Source organism: Entelurus aequoreus, linkage group LG24, assembly GCF_033978785.1.
Source record: "Entelurus aequoreus isolate RoL-2023_Sb linkage group LG24, RoL_Eaeq_v1.1, whole genome shotgun sequence".
Classification (NCBI taxonomy): domain Eukaryota; kingdom Metazoa; phylum Chordata; class Actinopteri; order Syngnathiformes; family Syngnathidae; genus Entelurus; species Entelurus aequoreus.
This window is the reverse complement of record NC_084754.1, coordinates 18722026-18744690: the sequence shown is the minus strand read 5'-3', so window position 1 is coordinate 18744690 and position 22665 is coordinate 18722026. Positions and strand designations below refer to the sequence as shown.

The window sequence follows — 22665 nt, the reverse complement described above, 5'->3', positions numbered from 1 at the left end:
GACTGTAAAAGCACGCCAAGACTATTCTCAGATAGCTAAATTATGCAACAAGTTAATAGACAATGTAGAATGACACTTGTGATTATTTGTTATTTAACTAATACAATTAGGGCTGTCAAAGTTAAGGCAATAATGAGTAAATGGAAATATGTTATGTTTCCCAATATGATGCCAGGTTGTAAAGTTCTTTTTAGAGTTGACTGCACAAAAAAAACAACAGTGTATGCGCAATCACTCTTTGGGGGGGGGCTTGTACCAGGCAAGTGGCAAGCTGTAGGAGCAATCCCGGCCAGGCGATACCAATGAGCTGCAGTAGTAAACGATAAACCACACCTTGGAGCAGAAAAAGTAGGAATGGGATCAGCTGTCGAAAGGGCCAGTACGAACCTTCGATCGTTTGTTATTGTCAGTTAAATAAAGGGTTAATAATCACCGACAGGTGGTACCGTTCTGCTGGATGATGATTTTAACATGTGCGGAGGAAAAAAACAGAATGAATGACAATAACAAACAGCAGGTAGGCAGAATACAACACATTTCCTTTAAAAGCACTATTTTTTTTTGACGCACAACAATTGTTTTTGTCATCAGTAATCTATGGATTAGTTTGTTCGATTAATCGAGTAATCTATTAAAACACTTTGTAAAGCCTCAGTGCGTATTTTAGGGAACATTGTTTTTTTTAGTAAGTAATATTATACATGTTAATATAATAAATGCACATCATCAAAATTTTAACATTTATGCATTGAAAATAGGGCAGTAAGAATTTGTTTTAACAACAGATCAAATTGATTCGATATTTGTGGTTGCCCATACGTTTTACGAACAATCTCATTTTTTTTAGATTGATACGATCTTAAATGTTTTAGTGAGTTAAAGTCAATACAGTAACTTTTTTTAGAAAAAAATGTGAAATAAACAGTGGATACCGGACACTGCAGGTGATGTTCCTACATTCCTGTTATTTCTTGTAAGGGAATTAGGTATAAATTAATTATTGATACAAACAAGTAAGTAAACTACAATTAATGGCCAATACATTCACATCTTATTTGAATAAACTGCAACCAACACTTTAGGTTAAATTAACAAAAGGAAATCTTCTATTCAAGAAATGTTCTATAAAAGTACAGTAACCAACATTTCAACAATAGAATTACCTGCTAAATAAAGTTATTCGACCTGGTGGACAAGTGTACAGAAGCATGTATGCTCCCTCATCCCTGTTGATGGTGTTGGCCCCTCGCTTCCTAATTTCCATAGCCTCCTTCATCCATCTCTTGGATTTCTTTCTTTCTCATGAAATGACCTCTTCTTGTGTTGCGGAAGTCGGTGCGTCAACGTAACTTGCTCCGCTGTCACTTACGTTGTGTTGGTCGCGTCTTTTGTGGTTTAAAGTTGTGTTGCGGCTTTATATTTTTGTGTTGTTTGTCTTTGTTTTAGATTTTTTTAGCTGTAGCTGCAAGAGTGTTGTAATTTATGATATTGTCTTGAGGCGTTTGTTATGACCATTCTCGACCAACGCAGGTGTTCACCATCTTAGTTTTGATGACGCCACAGTAGACTGACAATAGACTTAAGGTTTAACGTCCTTATCATTAAAAATGCTAGACTTCATATAAAGTCTGCCATTCTTAAATCCAATTATTTCTTTTTTCTAGTTCTAGTTTTATAGTTAGATGTTGGATCGACACCTATTTTTCGGAAGACCAACTTGCCGAGCACAGATCGATATACTCTACTTGAAATTTTTGGAATATAAATCGATCTATCGATATATCGATCAATTGATATACTCCTAATTGAAAACAATGTCCAAGTATTTAAAGTTCCGATCACCCCATACTGTCTGGATTTGATACATTTGTATTAGTTACACAAATGAAATGATTAATTGAAACAACAGAATATAAATCAAAGCTTTTTGTACTTGAATGAATCATTTAATACTTGCAGCCTTAGTCCAAACCATAACCAGAGAAAAGCAGCTGCATTTCAGCAGATGTTGAGCCATGAATAGCGAGCAAAAATGGATAAAGAAAAGTGAATATTTGAGAGCAAGTTTAGCTTCAAACCCTATGGAAAGTGACTTTCTCGACAAGACCAAAGTTATTTCCGTCTACTGTTGCAAATTAAGTTATTACTGAAACAACACAACTACACAACCAACATACTTTAAACAACAATTGCTAAATAGGTCTCAACAGCTTTGATTTTGTGACCTATGAATATTGAAGAAGACTAATGCCGAAGACGCGCTTTTGCTAAGGCGGTTACACTCTCAGCTGAGCTGAAGACGATACAGGCGCAATGCAGGTATTTTTTTATTGTCATTTTTAATAAATTAAAATCATAAACAATTATAATAGGTTTGTTTTTTAAAGTGAGTTTGTGTGTCGAGCTTACAGCATGTGTAAAACGGTACGTTTGTTTGTGTGAAAGTGTTTTTATGTGTATGTATGTATGGAAGTGTGTCTGTGTCTGTAAAATATTTATTGTGTTCATTTTTTGTTGAGCTGGTTAAAAAAGCATAATGTATAATTTTGTATAAAGCCAACACTTTGTTGCTAGCATTAAAAAACAATTTGTGACTAACAACAAGAAACTACAGACACAAAGCAATTAAATATTTGAATCGTTTGAGAGCCCTCTATAAAACATGACCGAGACAACTTAATATGTGTAGTTGCTGTGGTGACATCATTCCTGTTTACTCAAAAGTTTAAATCTGAAGACCAATCAAGAAATTAAACTGCAAACATTATTGTATTGCACTGTACAACGTTACAGTTTTCGAAAATGTCCGGTTATTGGTGATCTAATGTGAACTAAAAAAAAAAGTGCACAAACTATTTAGATAATCATACTTAAACTGTCATATTAACACAGGGCATGCACAATCAAACATTAAAAGTTTTTTCTTCATGTTAACAAAGTCACCGCGCTCCAACACTAAACTGGCAAAGCAAGATTCTAGGCGAGGGGAAAAACAAACATGTATGACGAAGTTATTGGGCATAATTAAGTTACCTAGAAATATGTTGAAATGCCAGTACAGTAACTCACGTGCGTGGCACAGGTGAGGCAAGCATAAACTCAAACCGGTTATAACGTTCATGCTATCTTTCCAAGGAACATAGTCATGCTCTAACTGGCTCTGTGGCATTGATGCCTAATGGTGAGCAGGATTGGTGGCAAAAACATGAATGCAGTTTTGTAGGCGAAGTGATCCATGTACAAAACACAAAACCAGTGAAGTTGGCACGTTGTGTAAATGGTATATAAAAACAGAATACAATGATTTGTAAATCATTTTCAAATTATATTCAATTGAATATACTGAATATACAAGTTATTTAATGTTCGAACTGAAAACCTTTTTTTTTTTTTGTATATAATCATTAACTTAGAATTTAATGGCAGAAACACATTGCAAAAAAATTGGCACATGGGGAATTTTTACGACTGTGTTACATGGCCTTTCCTTTTAACAACACTCATTTAACAACATTTGGGAACTGGGGAGACCAATTTTGTAAGCTTTTCAGGTGGAATTCTTTCCCATTCTTGCTTGATGTACAGCTTAAGTTGTTCAACAGTCCGGGGTCTCCGTTGTGTTATTATAGGCTTCATAATGCGTCACACATTTTCAATGGGAGACAGGTCTGGACTACAGGCAGGCCAGTCTAGTACCCGCACTCTTATACTATGAAGTCACGCTGTTGTAACACGTGGCTTGGCATTGTCTTGCTGAAATAAGCAGGGGCGTCCATGATAACGTTGCTTGGATGGCAACATATGTTACTCCAAAACCTGTATGTACCTTTCAGCATTAATGGCGCCTTCACAGATGTGTAAGTTACCCATGCCTTGGGCACTAATACACCCCATACATCACAGATGCTGGCTTTTGAATTTTGCGCCTATAACAATCCTTATGGTTCTTTTCCTGTTTGGTCCGGAGGACACGACGCCCACAGTTTCCAACAACAATTTGAAATGTGGACTCGTCAGACCACAGAACACCTTTCCACTTTGCATCAGTCCATCTTAGATGAGCTGGGGCTCAGCAAATCCGGCGGCGTTTCTGGGTGTTGTTGATACATGGCTTTTGCTTTGCATAGTAGAGTTTTAACAGATGTAGCGACAAACTGTAGTTACTGACAGTGGTTTTCTGAAGTGTTCCTGAGCCCTTGTGGTGATATCCTTTACACACTGATGTCGCTTTTTGATGCACTACCGCCTGAGGTATCGAAGGTCCGTAATATCATTGCTTACGTGCAGTGATTTCTCCGAATTCTCTGAACCTTTTGATGATATTACTGACCGTAGATGGTGAAATCCCTGAATTCCCTGCAATAGCTCGTTGAGAAATGTTGTTCTTAAACTGTTCAACAATTTGCTCATGCATTTGTTCACAAAGTGGTGACCCTTGCCCCACCCTTAATTGTGAATGACTGAGCATTTAATGGAAGCTGCTTTTATACCCAATCATGGCACCCACCTGTTCCCAATTAGCCTGTTCACCTGTGGGATGTTCCGAATAAGTGTTTGATGAGCATTCCTCAACTTTCTCAGTCGTATTTGCCACTTGTACCAGCTTTTTTGAAACATGTTGCAGGCATCAAATTCCAAATGAGCCAATATTTTAAAAAATAACAAAGTTTTCCAGTTCAAACGTTAAGTATCTTGTCTTTGCAGTCTATTCAATTGAATATATGTTGAAAAAGATTTGCAAATCATTGTATTCTGTTTTTATTTACGATTTGCACAACATGCCAACTTCACTGGTTTTGGGGTTTGTACAGTGGTTATTTGGCCTATTGTTATGCTGTAGTTTGCGGGCAAAAATTTGAATTATGAATCTCGAATGTGAGGCAGCACTGTGGAACAGGGGTTAGTGCGTGTGCCTCACAATACGAAGGTCCTTGGTTCGATCCTGCGCTCGGGATCTTTCTGTGTGAAGTTTGCATGCTCTCCCCGTTACTGGGTTGCTTCCCTCCGGGTACTCCGGCTTCCTCCCACCTCCAAAGACATGCACCTGGGGATAGGTTGATTGGCAACACTAAAATGGCCCTAGTGTGTGAATGTGAGTGTGAATGTTGTCTGTCTATCTGTGTTGGCCCTGTGACTTGTCCAGGCGAATGCAGCTGAGACAGGCTCCAGCACCCCCTGCGAATAATGTAAAAAAATGGCATTATAATAATTTCTTAACGCCGGACGTTTATCCATGAAAATATGGAGAAGCGGCTGATGGTGTGTTTGACGTTTGATTTTGGGTACCACTTTAGTTTTGCATTTCACGTGTTTAGTGGCTCATCTGTCAAATTTTGCATTTCAAAATATTGGAACTTCTCAAAGAAAATTGGGGACAAAAATAGGATTTTCATTTGAATCACAATTCCTTTGACTGACAGAATTGTTTGTCGAAAGATTATTTTTCTGTAAAGGATGTTAAGGTCTTCTCTGGAGTCGGCTCTGGTGCCAAAACTTCTGTCAGTCTCAGTTTAATATATTCATAAAGTAGGGAAGGGGCTAGTAAATGCAGAACTTTATACATTTAAGTAATTTTTTAAATGAATAAAATTGTATTTAATTAAAGCATATCCATCCATCCATCCATTGTCTACCGCTTATTCCCTTCGGGGTCGCGGGGTAATTTACCAAAATGTAACACTAATGGAATGACAGAGGCTTTTGAACAAGGATTAAGAAAAAAACTAAAATGTTTCACATTTCTATGGGTTTTAATATTTTATGTGTAGGAGTACCATTGAGTGAAAAAAACATTGAGGCAGGGTTGATTAAATGTATGATTTGTTAAAAAAAAAAAAGTACAATGATTGATTTGATTGTTTTTAAAGGAAGATGTTGGGTCCAGTGTGAGGTACTGTACCTTTCTTAGAAGGTCAAGCAAAATCCCCCATGTAGGAACATATTGGACAGCTCTAGTTTTATGTTGGTTTTTTTGGAAATGTCATTTAACAGTTTTGTTTTTGTTCAACAGAAATTTGGAAGTTAACATTCAGGCAAACATTTGGCAGGTCATTTATTATAAATGACCTGCCAAATGTAGTATATAGTATATAAATGATTTATATACTGTTTAAAGAGAACGACACTGGTCCTAAAATAGAGCCTTGTGGGACCCCTGCTGGACATTCAAGATAAGATCGTAAAGTGCAATCAACAGTTGTGTTAAACAAGTATGACTGAAACCAAGTTATAGCATCTTATGCAAAGTTAACTTTATGGTATTATGGCAGGGGTCGGCAACCTTTACCACTCAAAGAGCCATTTTGACCGGTTTCACAAATTAAAGAAAACAATGGGAGCCAGAAAACTATTTTGAAATTTAAAATGAAATAACACTGCATATAAAGTTTTTTTTTGCTTTGTGCTATGTATAAACAAACTATTATGGGTTACATTTTTTAAATCAATGAACGACTGCAGAGAAAATGGAATAACATTTCTGCATGCAACAAAATGTTTTTAACTCTGAAAAAGACGTCGGGTTGAAGGTTAAATAAAATACTTAATGTCTATTTAAGTCCTCCTTGTAGTAATGAAAAAACAAAATGCCAAAATTTAATTATCCACTGGCAGAGAACCAAAAATGCCGCCCTCTCTCTCTGTGCCGTCATCCTTTTACTGGCACCATTCATTTTGGAAATGTCTTGCGACATTTGACTTTTTGTTGTTAGCGAGTTTCTCATTGCATATTAAGCACACGGGTAAACCAGTCTCGTCAGCAGTGTGTGTTATTGTGTTGTTTTATTAATTGCGTGTCAAGGCAATGTGCATATTCTTTTAGTAAAGATAACACGTTTCCTATTTGTCAATATATTTACACTAGATTTCGATTTTATCAATCAATCAATCAATGTTTATTTACATAAATCACAAGTGTCTCAATGGGCTGCACAAGCAACAATGACATCCTCTGTACAGAGCCCACATAATGGCAAGGAAAAACTCACCCCAGTGGGATGTCGATGTGAATGACTATGAGAAACCTTGGAGAGGACTGCATATGTGGGTAACCCCCCCCCCCCCCCCCCCCCTCTAGGGGAGACCGAAAGCAGTCCATAGTGGATCCAACATATCAGCGAAAGTCCAGTCCATAGTTGATCCAACATAATAGTGAGAGTCCAGTCCATAGTGGGGCCAACATAATAGTGAGAGTCCAGTCCATAGTGGGGACAGCAGGAAACCATCCCGAGCGGAGACTGGTCAGCAGCGCAGAGATGTCCCCAACCGATGCACAGGCGAGCGGTCCACCCCGGGTCCCGACTCTGGACAGCCAGCACTTCATCCATGGCCACCGGACCTGTGTAACTCCCCCTCCACAAGGGAGAGGGGGGCAGAGTAGAAAAGAAAAGAAACGACAGATCAACTGGTCTAAAAAGGGGGTCTATTTCAAGGCTAGAGTATACAAATGAGTTTCAAGATGGGACTTATTTTTGATTTTAGGCAGAGTTGTGTTAATTTCCGTCCACCCATTGATTGCAGGACACTGGCCAGAAATCGAACCTGCAGGATCAGCATGAAAGGCAGCTGCATGTTTACCGCTAATGTTACGATTTTGATTGCTTTTAGGGATTGGTTGTTGTAAATTCATGCTCAATAAAGATTAGCCGAAAGGTATCACAATACTGATTTTTGATAGTGCTTATTGAAAAGTCTCACAAAATAAAGAGTAGTTGAGAAGATAGTATGCTTGCATTACATATGAAATGAAGTTGTTGAACTTGTTAACTTGACACTGAATAATACCTGACCTAAACTAGACCTTTTCATAACCTTTTGCTTGATGCTCTGTTGTCTGACATTTAAGTATAAAGATGTGCATAACAAAAAAATGAAGCAAAGTTGACACATTTTTGAATAGAAATGAGTTAACTACGAGAGCCACCCAGGCTTTTGGTTAATACATACTTATAGCACCTGTTACTCGGAACGTTAAACAAGACCTGTGAGACAGACAAAGTTATCAAAATTAAACAGCTGTGTGTCCCCTCCTTGCGAAGTTCCCCTGTTGTTTTCCTATAAGAACTAAGGGTTTTGACGATCGGGGTTCTTGTCCTACACGATTCAGCAAACGTTGGTGACATGTAAGGACAGCAAGCCAGAGCCATTATAAATATGTTTTTTGTTCAGAGGGAATTACACTAGATGGAACTGATAGAATATGGAAAACCAATACATTTTTATAAGTATCATTAAAAATTACAGTATATCAGTTACACCTTAGAGATAGGGTGAGAAGCTCAAAGTAAAGTGAACTATCGAGAAGAGCCAAATTAGGTGGTTCGGGCATCTGGTCAGTATGCCCCCTGGGCGCCTCTCTGGGGAGGTGTTTAGGGCACGTCTGATCGGTAGGAACGCACAGGGAAGATCCAGGACACAATGGGGAGACGATGCCCCCTCAGCTGGCCTGGGAATACCTCGGGATCCCCCGGGAAGAGCTGGACGAAGTGGCTGGGGTGAGGGAAGGCTGGGCTTCCCTGCATAGGCTGCTTCCCCCGCGACCCAACCTCGGATAAGCGAAAAAAGATGAATGGATGGATGGACGGTTACATTAATTCGGTTCGGGACCCTTTGGGACTGTGTGACAAGGGGTGGCACTTTCGTGACTTCTGCTGTGCTTTTTTTGTGAACTTCTGGATCTGTCTTCCGGGAGCCATCGTCTGCCCCCCCAGCAGACGATGCCGTGGAACACTGCAGAGGCCACCATAGTGTATATGTTATTTTTTTGTAGCTGTATGTAGAAATGGCTGGTTGCGCCAGCTATGCTCTTTTAATGTCTTTAATGTCTGTTGTGTTCTTTGATATTTGATGTTTCCCTCTTACACACATGCTTATGTGTGCTATGGCTACGAGTTGTTTTCTCTCCTTGGCCTCAGTCTGGACCCCCTTTCCAGGGGCCCAGGCTTAGACTGACTTTTTTTTTCTTTTCCCCCACCCCATTGTTTACCTCAGTGGTTCTCAACCTGTTTTCAGTGATGTACCCCCTGTGAACATTTTTTTAATTCAAGTACCCCCTAATCAGAGCAAAGCATTTTTGGTTGAAAAAAAGAGATAAAGAAGTAAAATACAGCACTATGTCATCAGTTTCTGATTTATTAAATTGTATAACAGTGCAAAATATTGCTCATTTGTTGTGGTCTTTCTTGAACTATTTGGAAAAAAAGATATAAAAATAACTAAAAACTTGTTAAAAAATAAACAAGTGATTCAATTATAAATAAAGATTTCGACACATAGAAGTAATCAACTTAAAGTGCCCTCTTTGGGGATTGTAATAGAGATCCATCTGGATTCATGAACTTCATTCGAAACATTTCTTCACAAAAAAAGAAATCTTTAACATCAATATTTATGGAACATGTCCACAAAAAATCTAGCTGTCAACACTGAATATTGCATTGTTGCATTTCTTTTCACAGTTGTTTTTGACAGACATTTAAAAAAAATCTCACGTACCCCTTGGCATACCTTCAAGTACCCCCAGGGGTACGCGTACCCCCATTTGAGAACCACTGGTTTACCTGTTTCTCACCTTTTTTGTAAGGGGCGCCGGAAGTTGGCAGACCCGTCAGCGAATCTGTTCTGTCTCTCTGTAATGTCTGTCTGCTCTTGAATGGGATTGTTAAAGTATTTCTGATTCTGATTTTGATTCTGATCAATGCCATGTACTGTATTGCACTCATTTGTTAATGATATTGACCTGTAATAAAGAAAACAAATACAATCAGGAAAACTTCATGATAAAAAACATTATTTAAAAAATATTTCTAAATTGTTATCATTCAAAATATATCTATCCTATGTACAGATATGTCCAACTTTGCCTAGGGACAACGCTACTGCACTTTGTCCAGCAGATGGCAGTAACCAAAACAGTTTACCCATTAAAAACGTCGCAGGGTGAGTAGCCTCAAAAGGGGTTACATGTCTTAAGCCTGTCCAATTGTATGAATGATGACAACGATGTTGAATCCAAACAAAAGCAACAATAAATAAATTAAATACTATCGAATATAAGTTAATTTCAGTCGACACTGAAAACGTTCAACATTTTTTCGTCAGGCATCTCCATCGGCACTCCTCTCTGTGTGAGGTCGACAACATGGCGGCCTCCTTGCTTTTGGGTCGTCAAGGAATTCTATTTGGCCTTAAATTATCCAACATTAACAAGTCGTTGTGGGCCGCACAGTCGTTACAGGAGCATGCCAGGCATTTCTTTCAGTCTTCAAGGATCTTCGGTGAGTGACAGTCCACGCCAGGATCTAGTAAATGCAAACGATGTTTCGGCAGCAAACTTGTCAGTATAGAGGACACTGTTGACATTAAATAGTTGTAGAATAGTGGTAACAAATGAATAGGGAAAGCCGGCTTCAATAAATTAATTCAAAATTGCCTTCACAAACACCTCAAATGTATCATGACGGGGGTGGTATATATTCGGGGTTGTTTATATGGCGGTCGATCACCCTAAACATCACATTATTATTATTTTTTACGAATGATTAAGGGACAAGCGGTAGAAAATAGATGGGATGGGTTCACCAAAACGGTTAGTATGTGTAATATTCAGCGATGAAGGAAACGATTTGTGTTGCCTTTTTTTCCCTCTGATTATGCTTAATATGGATTGTAACAAGAACAATAACAATGGCTGTTATTAATTGACCATTTACAAAAACGAGTCATGCACGGGAGAGGCAGCTATTTTATCGATTGATTTATAAACAATATTGTGACCCGGGAAGATGGCTTTTGTTGCAATTGCAAACAAAATGACTGCTGTCTGTAACTGTGCAGTGTGGTGGTATATCCAGCAGATGGCAGCAGCACATTACAATAATATTACCAAGGAACTTTGACGTGCCAAAACACAGTAAACCTTGAGCCATCTGAGCATGTGACGTACTTTACCCCAGTTGTTTTCTACCTTTTTTGAGTCAAGGGGCACACCACCAGCGGAAAATGTTAAAAATGTAACTCAATAAAATGCATTTCTTTCAATATGCATAATAACAAAAAGGGTAGTATTAAAAAAATGGATAGATGTTGATAGTCCAACTCATACTGACTGGCACACACACGCTATGGAGATGATATCAGTAGAACAAAACTGCATTTAGTTTAGATAATAATGAGTCATATATTGGAATATGGGATCCATTATTTAAATTTGTTTTAACTATTAAATGAACCAAAATATGACTTATTATATCTTTGTGGAAAATATTGGACACAATGTGTTGTCAAGTTTATGAGATGCGATGCACGTGTTCAATTTTTATTTTTTTATTAATATTTGTAATGATAATATCACTGAGGGATTTTTAATCACGACTATGTTGAAATTATTACTAATATTGACACTGTTGTTGATAATAATAATTTTTGTCTCACTACTTTTAGATTGTTCCGTGTCATGTTTGTGTGTCCTCAATTGCTCTCAATTGCTCTGTTTATTGCTATTCTGAATGTTCCTGGGTTTGGTTTTGGAATTGGATTGCATTATTATGGTATTGTTGTGTATTGTTTTGTTGGATTTATTAATAAATTCATTTAAAATAAATAAATACATTACTTTAAAAAAGTGAGTAACTAATGTTACTTTAACTTAATTGTAATTGAACTACTAATGGAATTTGTCTTTAATAAATGTAATTAATTTCTCGGGAAAGTAAACAAATTAAAAACTTCAATTATTTAAAAAAAAAAGCTATATTGCCAATATAAAGTCCATCCATCCATTTTCTACCGCTTGTCCCGTTCGTGGTTGCGGGGGGTGCTGGAGCCTGTCTCAGCTGCATTCGGGCGGAGGGCGGGGTACACCCTGGACAAGTCGCCACCGCATCTCAGGGCCAACACAGATAGACAGACAACATTCACACTCACATTCACACACTAGGGCCAATTTAGTGTTGCCAATCAACCTATTTTTGGATGTGGGAGGAAGCAGGAGTACCCGGAGGGAACCCACGCAGTCACAGGGAGAACATGCAAACGCCACACAGAAAGATCCCGAGCCTGGGATTGAACCCAGGACCTTCGTATTGTGAGGCACATGCACTAACCCCTGTTCCACCGTGCTGCCCCCCAATATAAAGTCCATCCATCCATTTTCTACCCCTTGACCCGTTCGGGGTCGCGGGGGGTGCTGGAGCCTATCTCAGCTGCATTCGGGCGGAGGGCGGGGTACACCCTGGACAAGTCTCCACCGCATCGCAGGGCCAACACAGATAAACAGACAACATTCACACTCACATTCACACACTAGGGCCAATTTAGTGTTGCCAATCAACCTATCCCCAGGTGCATGTTTTTGGATGTGGGAGGAAGCCCACGCAGTCACAGGGAGAACATGCAAACTCCACACAGAAAGATCCCGTGCCTGGAATTGAACCCAGGACCTTCGTATTGTGAGGCACACGCACAAACCCCTGTTTCACCGTGCTGCCCCCAATATAAAGTCATTTTCATCAAATACCTGACGCAATTGTTGGATATGACTTCAAACCATAACCATCCATGCATCAATAATGATCTTGTCTCAAAGTTAACTTGACTCTCGCCAGATTCTTGTAGTTCGCTGAGCTCCACACAAGGTTCTGTGTGTTCTCAATAGAAGATGTATGTCAGAAGGCGGGGCCTTGTAAAAAAAAATCATTGTATGTGATTGGATAAACCACTTGTCTGTAATCTTGAATGGCGTGCTACTTCAACCACTCACATCGAAATCAACCCGTGACGCTGATGAGAGCGACGCTGGGAAATCCAAAACAGAACAGCCGACATATTGGATAACGACAGAGCGAAAAGTTTGAGAACTTTTACTGAAACAACGCAGCAATGTCAGTAGACGATCGATGTCGCAAAACAGTTGCAATAGCAGAATCAATGTCAGCGCACAACTCCTTGCTGCGTGCTGCCATTGTTGTTTGAATCAAACAGTCGCTTCGGCGCTACGTCACATCTATGAAATCCCGCCCGGCGATCCTTATTGGTTCACTATTTTTTGCTGTCTTGAAGGAGTTCGCAATGCCCTCTAGCCCAGATCCTTGTGTGGAGCTCAGCGAACTACAAGGATCTGGCGAGAGTCAGGTTATCTCAAAGTTGGCTCACAGAGCAATTATCTACCTGCTGCCACCTACTGGTACGGAAGAGTATTAAATGGTTACTCTGCTGATCTCGAGACAGCACAGACACTCTACAACGGCACATTATTTGTGGATTATAATTATTCCATCCATCCATCCATTTTCTACCGCTTATTATTGGTTTGCAAAATATATATTTTTTGACCAATTAGGCGGAATTGCATCATTTTGCATGGCACACCAAACAATATCTCACGGCACACTAGTGTGCCGCGGCACAGTGGTTGGAAAAACACTGCTTTACCCTAATTAATATACAGTATAATGATGATGGTGATGTTGCCATGGAAAGTGCATGTGATGACATCATTGGTGCAAGTCTGAGTTGCAAATTTATTTGACTGTCATTTGAAATGTTTAACCAATTCACATTTTCCATTTCAACACTCATTGATCATAGTGAAACTTATGTGTCCTTTTATTTGGACCACGCAAAAAGTGGTAAGTGCACCATTTTGCACCACCAACAGCTTTGTGGCTTGCATTTATCTGGATGCTGGAACTGTCATCACAAAGTGTCTGCAGATCTTTCTGTTGCATAATCATATGACAAAACATGTTTTTTGGTTTGTTTTTGTTTTTTACCACATTTGAAAGCCCTCTTACTGGATTAAGATTTAGTGATTGCGGTGGCCACTGAAGAATATTGAGGTCAGGTTCATGAGAAAGGTTGAGCAACAAACCGCTTATTGGGCAATAACCTTCTTTCTTTCTTTCTTTAGTTTATTTCGAACATGAACACACTTACAGCATAATACATCACACAATTTCATATAATTTCTCTTTATATCATGTCCGAAAAGTGGTAGGAAGAAGCAAAGCTTATTTAATCCTACCCCTTTCCCTCTTCAGAGCGTTTACAAATAAATACGTTCATTTACTGACTTATTTTTGTAGCACAATGACAACAGTGAATGATTTATACAGCAGTTCTTGTAATAGATAATTAAGTCAGTCATGATAAACATACTGAGATGAAGAATATCCCATTTTCAATAAGGCTGAAGGTGTTTCTCATAATTCTTCTTCTTTGTACTTTTTAAGCGCTATTAATTTGAACAACCTCTTAAACTGGATCATATCTGTACATTGTTTAAATTATTTACTTTTTTCCATACAAATGTTTGACATTTGTTTTTCCTCTAAGGTTATATTTCTCCTCTTTAGTTGAGAAGAATTGTTGGACATTCTATAAAGACCCACATGAAGATGGGTCATTTTTGGACATGTTCAGGGTCAGCGATGGTGCTTTGGCACTAGGTTTGTGGATGTTGTTTGAGGTTACAAGATTCGGATGCCTCTTTGTTATGCCAGAAAATGTAATAAATCACAGCACTTTGTGTTGCACTGTCCTCAACTGTTCACTTTGGGCCAGCCAGTGCTCCGATTTTGTTGTTTTTGCACATAGCCCAGCTGCTTACAATGTCACAGTGATATTGGGTGCTTTTTCTCAGGACTCATTAGGGCCGCAGCTATCGAATACTTTATTCGATTAACTGAGTAATTGGACAAACCATTTTATAGCCTCATTGAATATTTGAGCAAAAATTGTTTTTTTATATGAATGGACATCATCAACATTGACATTTCACTTTTAAAATGAGAGCATGTATAAGTACTGTGTATTAAAAAAATATCAGTTAAAAATAAGTTAAACTGGCTGGAAAAAAATGAGTGTAGCATAAAACCAGATAATAAATACATAAGGAATTAATAAAGACCCAAACTAAATAAAAATATTTTTTGATAAAATATGATAATGCATTAGAGCAGTGGTCCCCAACCACCGGGCCGCGGCCCGGTACCGTCATGCAGCTCTAGTAGTCTACAGTCTGTAGTGGTTTGGATCCTCCAAATTCTAACACAATCAGTTCAGAGACACTAATCTGTTCTCTATTAAATAAAAAGGAGCTTCCACCTTTTTAAAAATATTTAGAGCAAACAAAACAGGAGTATCCCTTTCCTAAACAACCATTAGACATATTTCTGCAGGCAAGGGAGTCCTCTTCGCCTCAGTTGCAAGACTTTTCTGTGTCAGCGTTCAGACTGAGTCTTGCTCAGTGCTGCAAGACAGTGAAACTATATGACCCTTCTGAGTGACTACTGACGTGGTACTGTGTCCCAAAGGCATGTAGAATATGAGAGTCTTCTGGTCTTGTGTCTCCCACGATCAGGATTTACATATCAGACATGGCTGGCCAGCATTCTACTTTTACTGTTATGCTTCATCCGCTTTGCTGTTGGGGTTGAATATGCCAAACCACACTGAAACCACCTTTTCTACTATCAATTGCATTCATAGTACAATTTTTTTTCATAGGGCAATTTATATTCTAACTTTTTGACCAGATGTTTTCATGGAAATATATATGGGTTAGCTGTCTTGTGACCTTTGTAATTCAAATGCTGTTATGTCTATGGCTAATATTATTCTGTTATTGTCCTGTAGGTGTCACGCCAGTCAAAGTGGAAATGCCAGCTTTGTCGCCAACCATGGAAGAGGGGAACATTGTCAAATGGTTAAAGAAAGAAGGTACAATAATACACTTAGAGCTATTTTTTGTTGTAACTATTTACCACCCTAAATTTGTATAATACTTCCAGTTCAGTCATAAGTGCCACAAAATCGCCAACTCGGAAATGTATCTAAAGCGCTGATCATTTTCTCTATGGCAACACATTACTCTGTAAACCAAGATGAGCTTGCACTGTTACACCGATGGACCTCTGGTGGTTAATTGGCTCAAGCAAATGCAGCAGTCACTATTCATTACTGCTTAGCAGCACTGCTCATCCCAGCACTGTATTAGCACTCTCATCTATCACGTGGCAACCGGCCGAGTTCCGATTGGTTGTTTTGCTATGTTTCCATGTGCTTAGGGTGAGTTGTACATGTGTGCTTGTGTGAGAAAGTGAAGGATGAATTCTCACTGACAAGAAAGAAAAAATCTGACCCCTAGTGTACTTGGTACGACTGAAAAAGCGTGGGGTTTTAAAATATGATGTGTGTGATATCAATGCTAATAATAAATATTTAATAATAGCTGGTATGCATCCTAAACTTTGGCTCAAAGTTTATTTCTTTACTTATTATGTAATTTACCCTTATTATTTTGTCAATCATGAGATTATTTCTGATGTACGTATACATAGCTAACATACATACCTTCATTGCTTTGTAACCATTGCATATTCTTAGAGAAGAGGTGAAAAATATGGGATACGCCGATCAGTATCAGTAGATTTTAGTGAAAAATTACATGATTGCTCATTGCATATTAATGCCATTTAATGCCGATCACAAAATTCGATCCCATCTGGCTAATACTTTATTTAATTTTGGTCCCTCGGCTGACAGGCAGCTAGCAGCTACCTAGTTATGTCAATACACAGTGTGGAGCGCTCCCCTAAGTTAATAATCATCACATCAATTACGGTAAAAAAAGGCATTTGTAGGGATCATAAAGGGGTCATTGGCAACCTTTATGGGGCTGCCCTTTTCAGACTTTGAGCACGTAACTAGGCCCCATGCAACACACACAGATTTATGTTTGTTGACAGCTAATAATAGCGATTTGGCAAAGTGTAGCTACTAACGTTGCGATCATTAGATGTATAGCCAATTGTAACAACAACATGACTGCAAATTGTTAATGGCTTCTCTGGAACCGCTTTTGTTTGTGTGAGTGTGCACGGGACAGTGATGAGTGACTGCAATGAACAGCAGAATAATTCCTCCGGCCGACAATCAATTTCTATTCAATATAATTAGTAATTTTAAAATATGTGGACATTTTAAAACATATATAAATGTTCTGTTAAACCACTAATGGTAACGTCAGGGTTTCCGCAGGGCATTAAAAAGCATTAAAAATCCTTAAATGGATTCTGTGAAAATTAAGGCCCTAAATGGTATTAAAAGCATTAAATACCATGTCCAGATGCATTCACATTTTTTAAACAATTGTAGGATTTGGCTGATAGTAAGTCAACAATCTAACGGTAAATGAAAATGCTATCATCGATACATTGCTACGTCTGTCTGTCTGTTTCTTTTCTTTGGCTGCGGCTTTCAAACTGGATCAAAGAGATCTTGTAAGGTCTGTTTCGAAACCCCTCTTGGGGCCCAAACTTTGCAATTATTTGGTCACTGTAGGCATGTAGTCTTTAACTGTGACACCAATTCATGTTCATGACACCTCACATGACCTACGGTGGCCTAGGATGGACCAACAAGACAATTCTCACAACAGACCACAACTCTTATTTTATGACATTCCCACTAAATTAATTAGAGTTCCTTCAGCTGCCTAACACTTTATAAATAACTTGTTATCTACTGTACCCATTTTAAACAACTGAGAGGGTGTAAAATGCTATATATTCAAAATGTTAAATTGAGTCAGCTTATTTTTAATGCATTTAAAGCAGGGCTATTCAACTACATAATGAAGAGGGCAGCAGTTTCAAAAGCCCAGAGGCTCAGGGGCCCGGACATCAAAATGTCTCGCCAAAAAATGCCTCCCCAGGTTATTATCCTTTGAGACTTAGTTTATTTAATTACCAAGTAAACACATTGGCCTTTGCAGTGTACTGTCAATAAAGTCATTATTCTGCCCTCGCTACTCGATTCAAGCGTGTGCAGCTAGTTAACGGTATGAAGAAACAGAAGCTCCCTAAGTTTTGTTGGGAATGATGTTACTTCTTTGTATTATTTTTCTTCCTCAGTTTTGTTTATTTGTTTTCTTTTTCATTTAGGATCGTAGGACTGAAAATATAAACATAAAAACATTACACAAGTATAGTGTCCATTGTGTATTTTACATAATGTCCATTGTATATTTTACATTATTTACAAACCCCGTTTCCATATGACTTGGAAAATTGTGTTAGATGTAAATATAAACGGAATACAATGATTTGCAAATCCTTTTCAACCCATAATCAATTGAATGCACTACAAAGACAAGATATTTGATGTTCAAACTCATAAACTTTTTTTTTTTTTGCAAATAATAATTAACTTAGAATTTCATGGCTGCAACACGTGCCAAAGTAATTGGGAAAGGGCATGTTCACCACTGTGTTACATGGCATTTCCTTTTAACAACACTCAGTAAACGTTTGGGAACTGAGGAGACATGTTTTTTAAGCTTCTCAGGTGGAATTCTTTCCCATTCTTGGTTGATGTACAGCTTAAGTTGTTCATCAGTCCGGGGGTCTCTGTTGTGGTATTTTAGGCTTCCTAATGCGCCACACATTTTCAATGGGAGACAGGTCTGGACTACAGGCAGGCCAGTCTAGTACCCGCACTCTTTTACTATGAAGCCACGTTGATGTAACACGTTGCTTGGCATTGTCTTGCTGCAATAAGCAGGGGCGCCCATGGTAACGTTGCTTGGATGGCAACATATGTTGCTCCAAAACCTGTATGTACCTTTCAGCATTAATGGCGCCTTCACAGATGTGTAAGTTACCCATGTCTTGGGCACTAATACACCCCCATACCATCACAGATGCTGGCTTTTCAATTTTGCGCCTATAACAATCCGGATGGTTCTTTTCCTCTTTGGTCCGGAGGACACGACGTCCACAGTTTCCAAAAACAAATTAAAATGTGGACTCATCAGACCACAGAACACTTTTCCACTTTGTATCAGGCCCAGCGAAGCCGACGGCGTTTCTGGGTGTTGTTGATAAACGGTTTTCGCCTTGCATAGGAGAGTTTTAACTTGCACTTACAGATGTAGCGACCAACTGTACTGACAGTGGGTTTCTGAAGTGTTCCTGAGCCCATGTGGTGATATCTTTTACACACTGATGTCGCTTGTTGATGCAGTACAGCCTGAGGGATCGAAGGTCACAGGCTTAGCTGCTTACGTGCAATGATTTCTCCAGATTCTCTGAACTTTTTGATGATATTATGGACCGTAGATGGTGAAATCCCTAAATTCCTTGCAATAGCTGGTTGAGAAAGGTTTTTCTTAAACTGTTCAACAATTTGCTCACGCATTTGTTGACAAAGTGGTGACCCTCGCCCGATCCTTGTTTGTGAATGACTGAGCATTTCATGGAATCTACTTTTATACCCAATCATGGCACCCACCTGTTCCCAATTTGCCTGTTCACCTGTGGGATGTTCCAAATAAGTGTTTGATGAGCATTCCTCAACTTTATCAGTATTTATTGCCACCTTTCCCAACTTCTTTGTCACGTGTTGCTGGCATCAAATTCTAAAGTTAATGATTATTTGCAAAAAAAAAAAGGTTTATCAGTTTGAACATCAAATATGTTGTCTTTGTAGCATATTCAACTGAATATGGGTTGAAAACTATTTGCAAATCATTGTATTCCGTTTATATTTACATCTAACACAATTTCCCAACTCATATGGAAACGGGGTTTGTATAATAGAAGGATTGATGTTAATACATTCACACAACTAGATTTGTTTCTACATATGCAAATCAAACAACATATACAGTACATCAATCATTGCACACAATGTAATGGTATGTGACTCATCACAATTAAACCTAAGGTGTAGCATTATTGCCCCCTACAGGTCAAATTTAACACTACATGTATTAAAAGAGCTCTGATCACCCAGACTTAATCTCAGGCAAAAAACATCACGACCACAAATACAAAAGACATCACAAAGTAAGCAATTTCAATACAAAACAAACTAAATATATTTATGCACAATATCTACTTACAAAGATTTGACAAAGTTTTGTGATGAAGCTTAAATGTGTGGATTCCCACCATTGTTGCTTCTTGTATCCTGATTAAAAATGTATCCTCCAGTTTGTGGCTATTATAAGGCATATTTTCTGAGGATATACATTTTAACTAGCGGTGTCAAAAAAAAAGATTTTCGAATTAATTGCGATTCTTATTTGTAACTTAATCGATTATAAAAAAAATCAAAAATCGCTTAAATTATTTTTTTTTAAATATACTTTTTTTTTTAATCTGTTTTGTTGATGTCGCTGCCCATATTTGCTGTACAGATAAATAAGTAAAACATAAATGTATCAAAGCTGTTTGTCTATTTTATGGAGGAATGTAGTTAATCATAGAACTGGCACCCAATGTTATAAAAAAAATATTGGTTATGAATCGTTCTGAATCGAGAATCTATTCTGAATCAAATTGTTACCCCCAAGAATCAAATCGAATCAAATCAGCTGCTTTAAAACACGCCTCCATAAATGTGGCGATCAGTATTACAAACTTTGCTTCAAACTTACACTACCGTTCAAAAGTTTGAGGTCACATTGAAATGTCCTTATTTTTGAGGGAAAATCACTGTACTTTTCAATGAAGATAACTTTAAACAAGTCTTAACTTTAAAGAAATACACTCTATACATTGCTAATGTGGTAAATGACTATTCTAGCTGCAAATATCTGGTTTTTGGTGCAATATCTACAAGGGTGTATAGAGGCCCATTTCCAGCAACTATCACTCCAGTGTTCTAATGGTACAATGTGTTTGCTCATTGGCTCAGAAAGCTAATTGATGACTAGAAAACCCTTGTGCAATCATGTTCACACATGTGAAAACAGTTTAGCTCGTTACAGAAGCTACAAAACTGACCTTCCTTTGAGCAGATTGAGTTTGTGGAGCATCATATTTGTGGGGTCAATTAAACGCTCAAAATGGCCAGAAAAAGAGAACTTTTATCTGAAACTCGACAGTCTATTCTTGTTCTTAGAAATGAAGGCTATTCCACAAAATTGTTTGGGTGACCCCAAACTTTTGAACGGTAGTGTAGGTAAACATTTAAATAATAAGCATTCAGATCTGCACAAGGAGTTTAAATAGTGACAAGTGTAATGTAGTTGTTACACCTGTCCTGCTGCTTTCTCTTTATTCGCCCACTCACTCACTGACATCACTCAGCCAACACGTTGCCATTCTCACAAACGCACATACGCTACTCCTCATAAATTAACCAGCTCCCCTGTATTAGCGCAGTTAAAACTTCACAATTAGCGGTCAACTAATGCAAGTGAAATGACTGAATTTTGTAACAAATTCCTACAATTTGTGTTTTGTCTTTAATAAATGTGTTTTACCTGCTACATGGCTTATCTGTGTACATTTATTCATAGATTTGTTTTTAATAGTTATTCATGTTAATTAATGTTTATGTTAATTAATGTTGATGTTATTAATGTTATTCATTATGTTTCTTAAAGCACTGACCAGGAGTGGCAACCATAAATCATGAATAATTTAATATAATGTCAGTAAAACACTCTGTTCATTTCTCATCTAGTCCTTGATTATGGCATACTATATGCAATATGGATAATTGTAAATTGTTCTTTGAGTGCAGCAAGAAAACCCCAATGCCTTTTAATTTATATTTTAACCTTGTAAAATTGTTCTTTGACTGTTAGTGTTTAATGTAATGTAATATTTTCTGTTACAATAAAGCTAATATTGACATTTTTCATAGTCCCATTTATTTGGAAAAGTATCAAAGTATCGATATACATTTTGGTACCGGGACAACCCTAGTATGTATATATACACATTATCTATTTTTAAATGAAACAACTGATTGGTCAGTGGGTATGGGTTCCATAAGGTCTGATCTTTTAGGACTGTTATTGGCTCCAATATTGTTTCCTCAAACCTAGCCTGCGCCCTCGCAAGTTATCTGTGGAGCATGAGTTACCACAGAGTTAATGAACTTTGTAGAACTGCATATCCGGATTTAAACCTACATTTTTTCCTGGATAATCCAGAAACCCTACTTTGTAGTACAGACCTCTGTTGGTATATCATCAAAACAAGTATTTTGTTTACAAATACTGACAATGTTGTTTTTAAATTGAGTTTTCAAAATGCCGAAATGTTTTTAATTGTAGTCTATGTATGTGTACCCTTTCACTTTTGTAGGTGAGGAAGTGACAGCGGGTGATGCCCTTTGCGAAATTGAGACTGACAAAGCTGTTGTTACCATGGAATCTAATGATGACGGAATCTTGGCAAAGATCCTGGTGAGGCAGCAAATACCAATATGTTTAGGACCATCTGTATTGTTTAGATATCACATGTGCAAATGTCAGGAATTATAATTTTGTTTTCTTGTGATGAGATGATTTGTTGTTGTTTTTCCACTCCCATACATGTTAAAACCTTTTACTTGAGACTATTTCTACATTGTTTGAAATGCTTTAGTAAGATTAATTCATGACATATTTTCCCTGCACAGTGACATTGTACTTCTTTTTTTTTTTTTAAACATGTGTTATTGGGGTTTTATAGACACACATTTGACAAAAGTAAACACAAATACATTGAATGCTGTTTTACCCCGCCACAAGTAAAAAATAAAAATAAAAACAAATACCAAAAAATGGAGAAAATAACAGTTGGAACATTAATAATACATAAATAAAATAAAGGAACCACAGACAGCTGCATTCCTGAATGACCTTAGAGAGATATAACAACCAAC

At 37.9% G+C, this 22665-nt stretch overlaps 1 protein-coding gene across 2 annotated transcripts in view; it reads left to right on the top strand.

Moving 5' to 3' along the window:
• The first annotated feature begins 9945 nt into the window (after positions 1 to 9945).
• The window catches only part of pdhx (pyruvate dehydrogenase complex component X), a 39759-nt gene continuing 27039 nt past the window's right edge, over positions 9946 to 22665 (top strand). The window contains exons 1-3 of one of the 2 annotated variants that reach the window (XR_009824327.1): positions 9946 to 10274; positions 15634 to 15717; positions 22104 to 22204. Coding sequence is in view for 1 of the 2 variants with exons in the window: in XM_062035642.1 (XP_061891626.1) it covers positions 10139 to 10274; positions 15634 to 15717; positions 22104 to 22204 (321 nt within the window). In the remaining variant the exon portion in view is untranslated. The remainder of the gene's footprint in view (positions 10275 to 15633; positions 15718 to 22103; positions 22205 to 22665) is intronic. The other variant, XM_062035642.1, reaches the window with a different exon arrangement.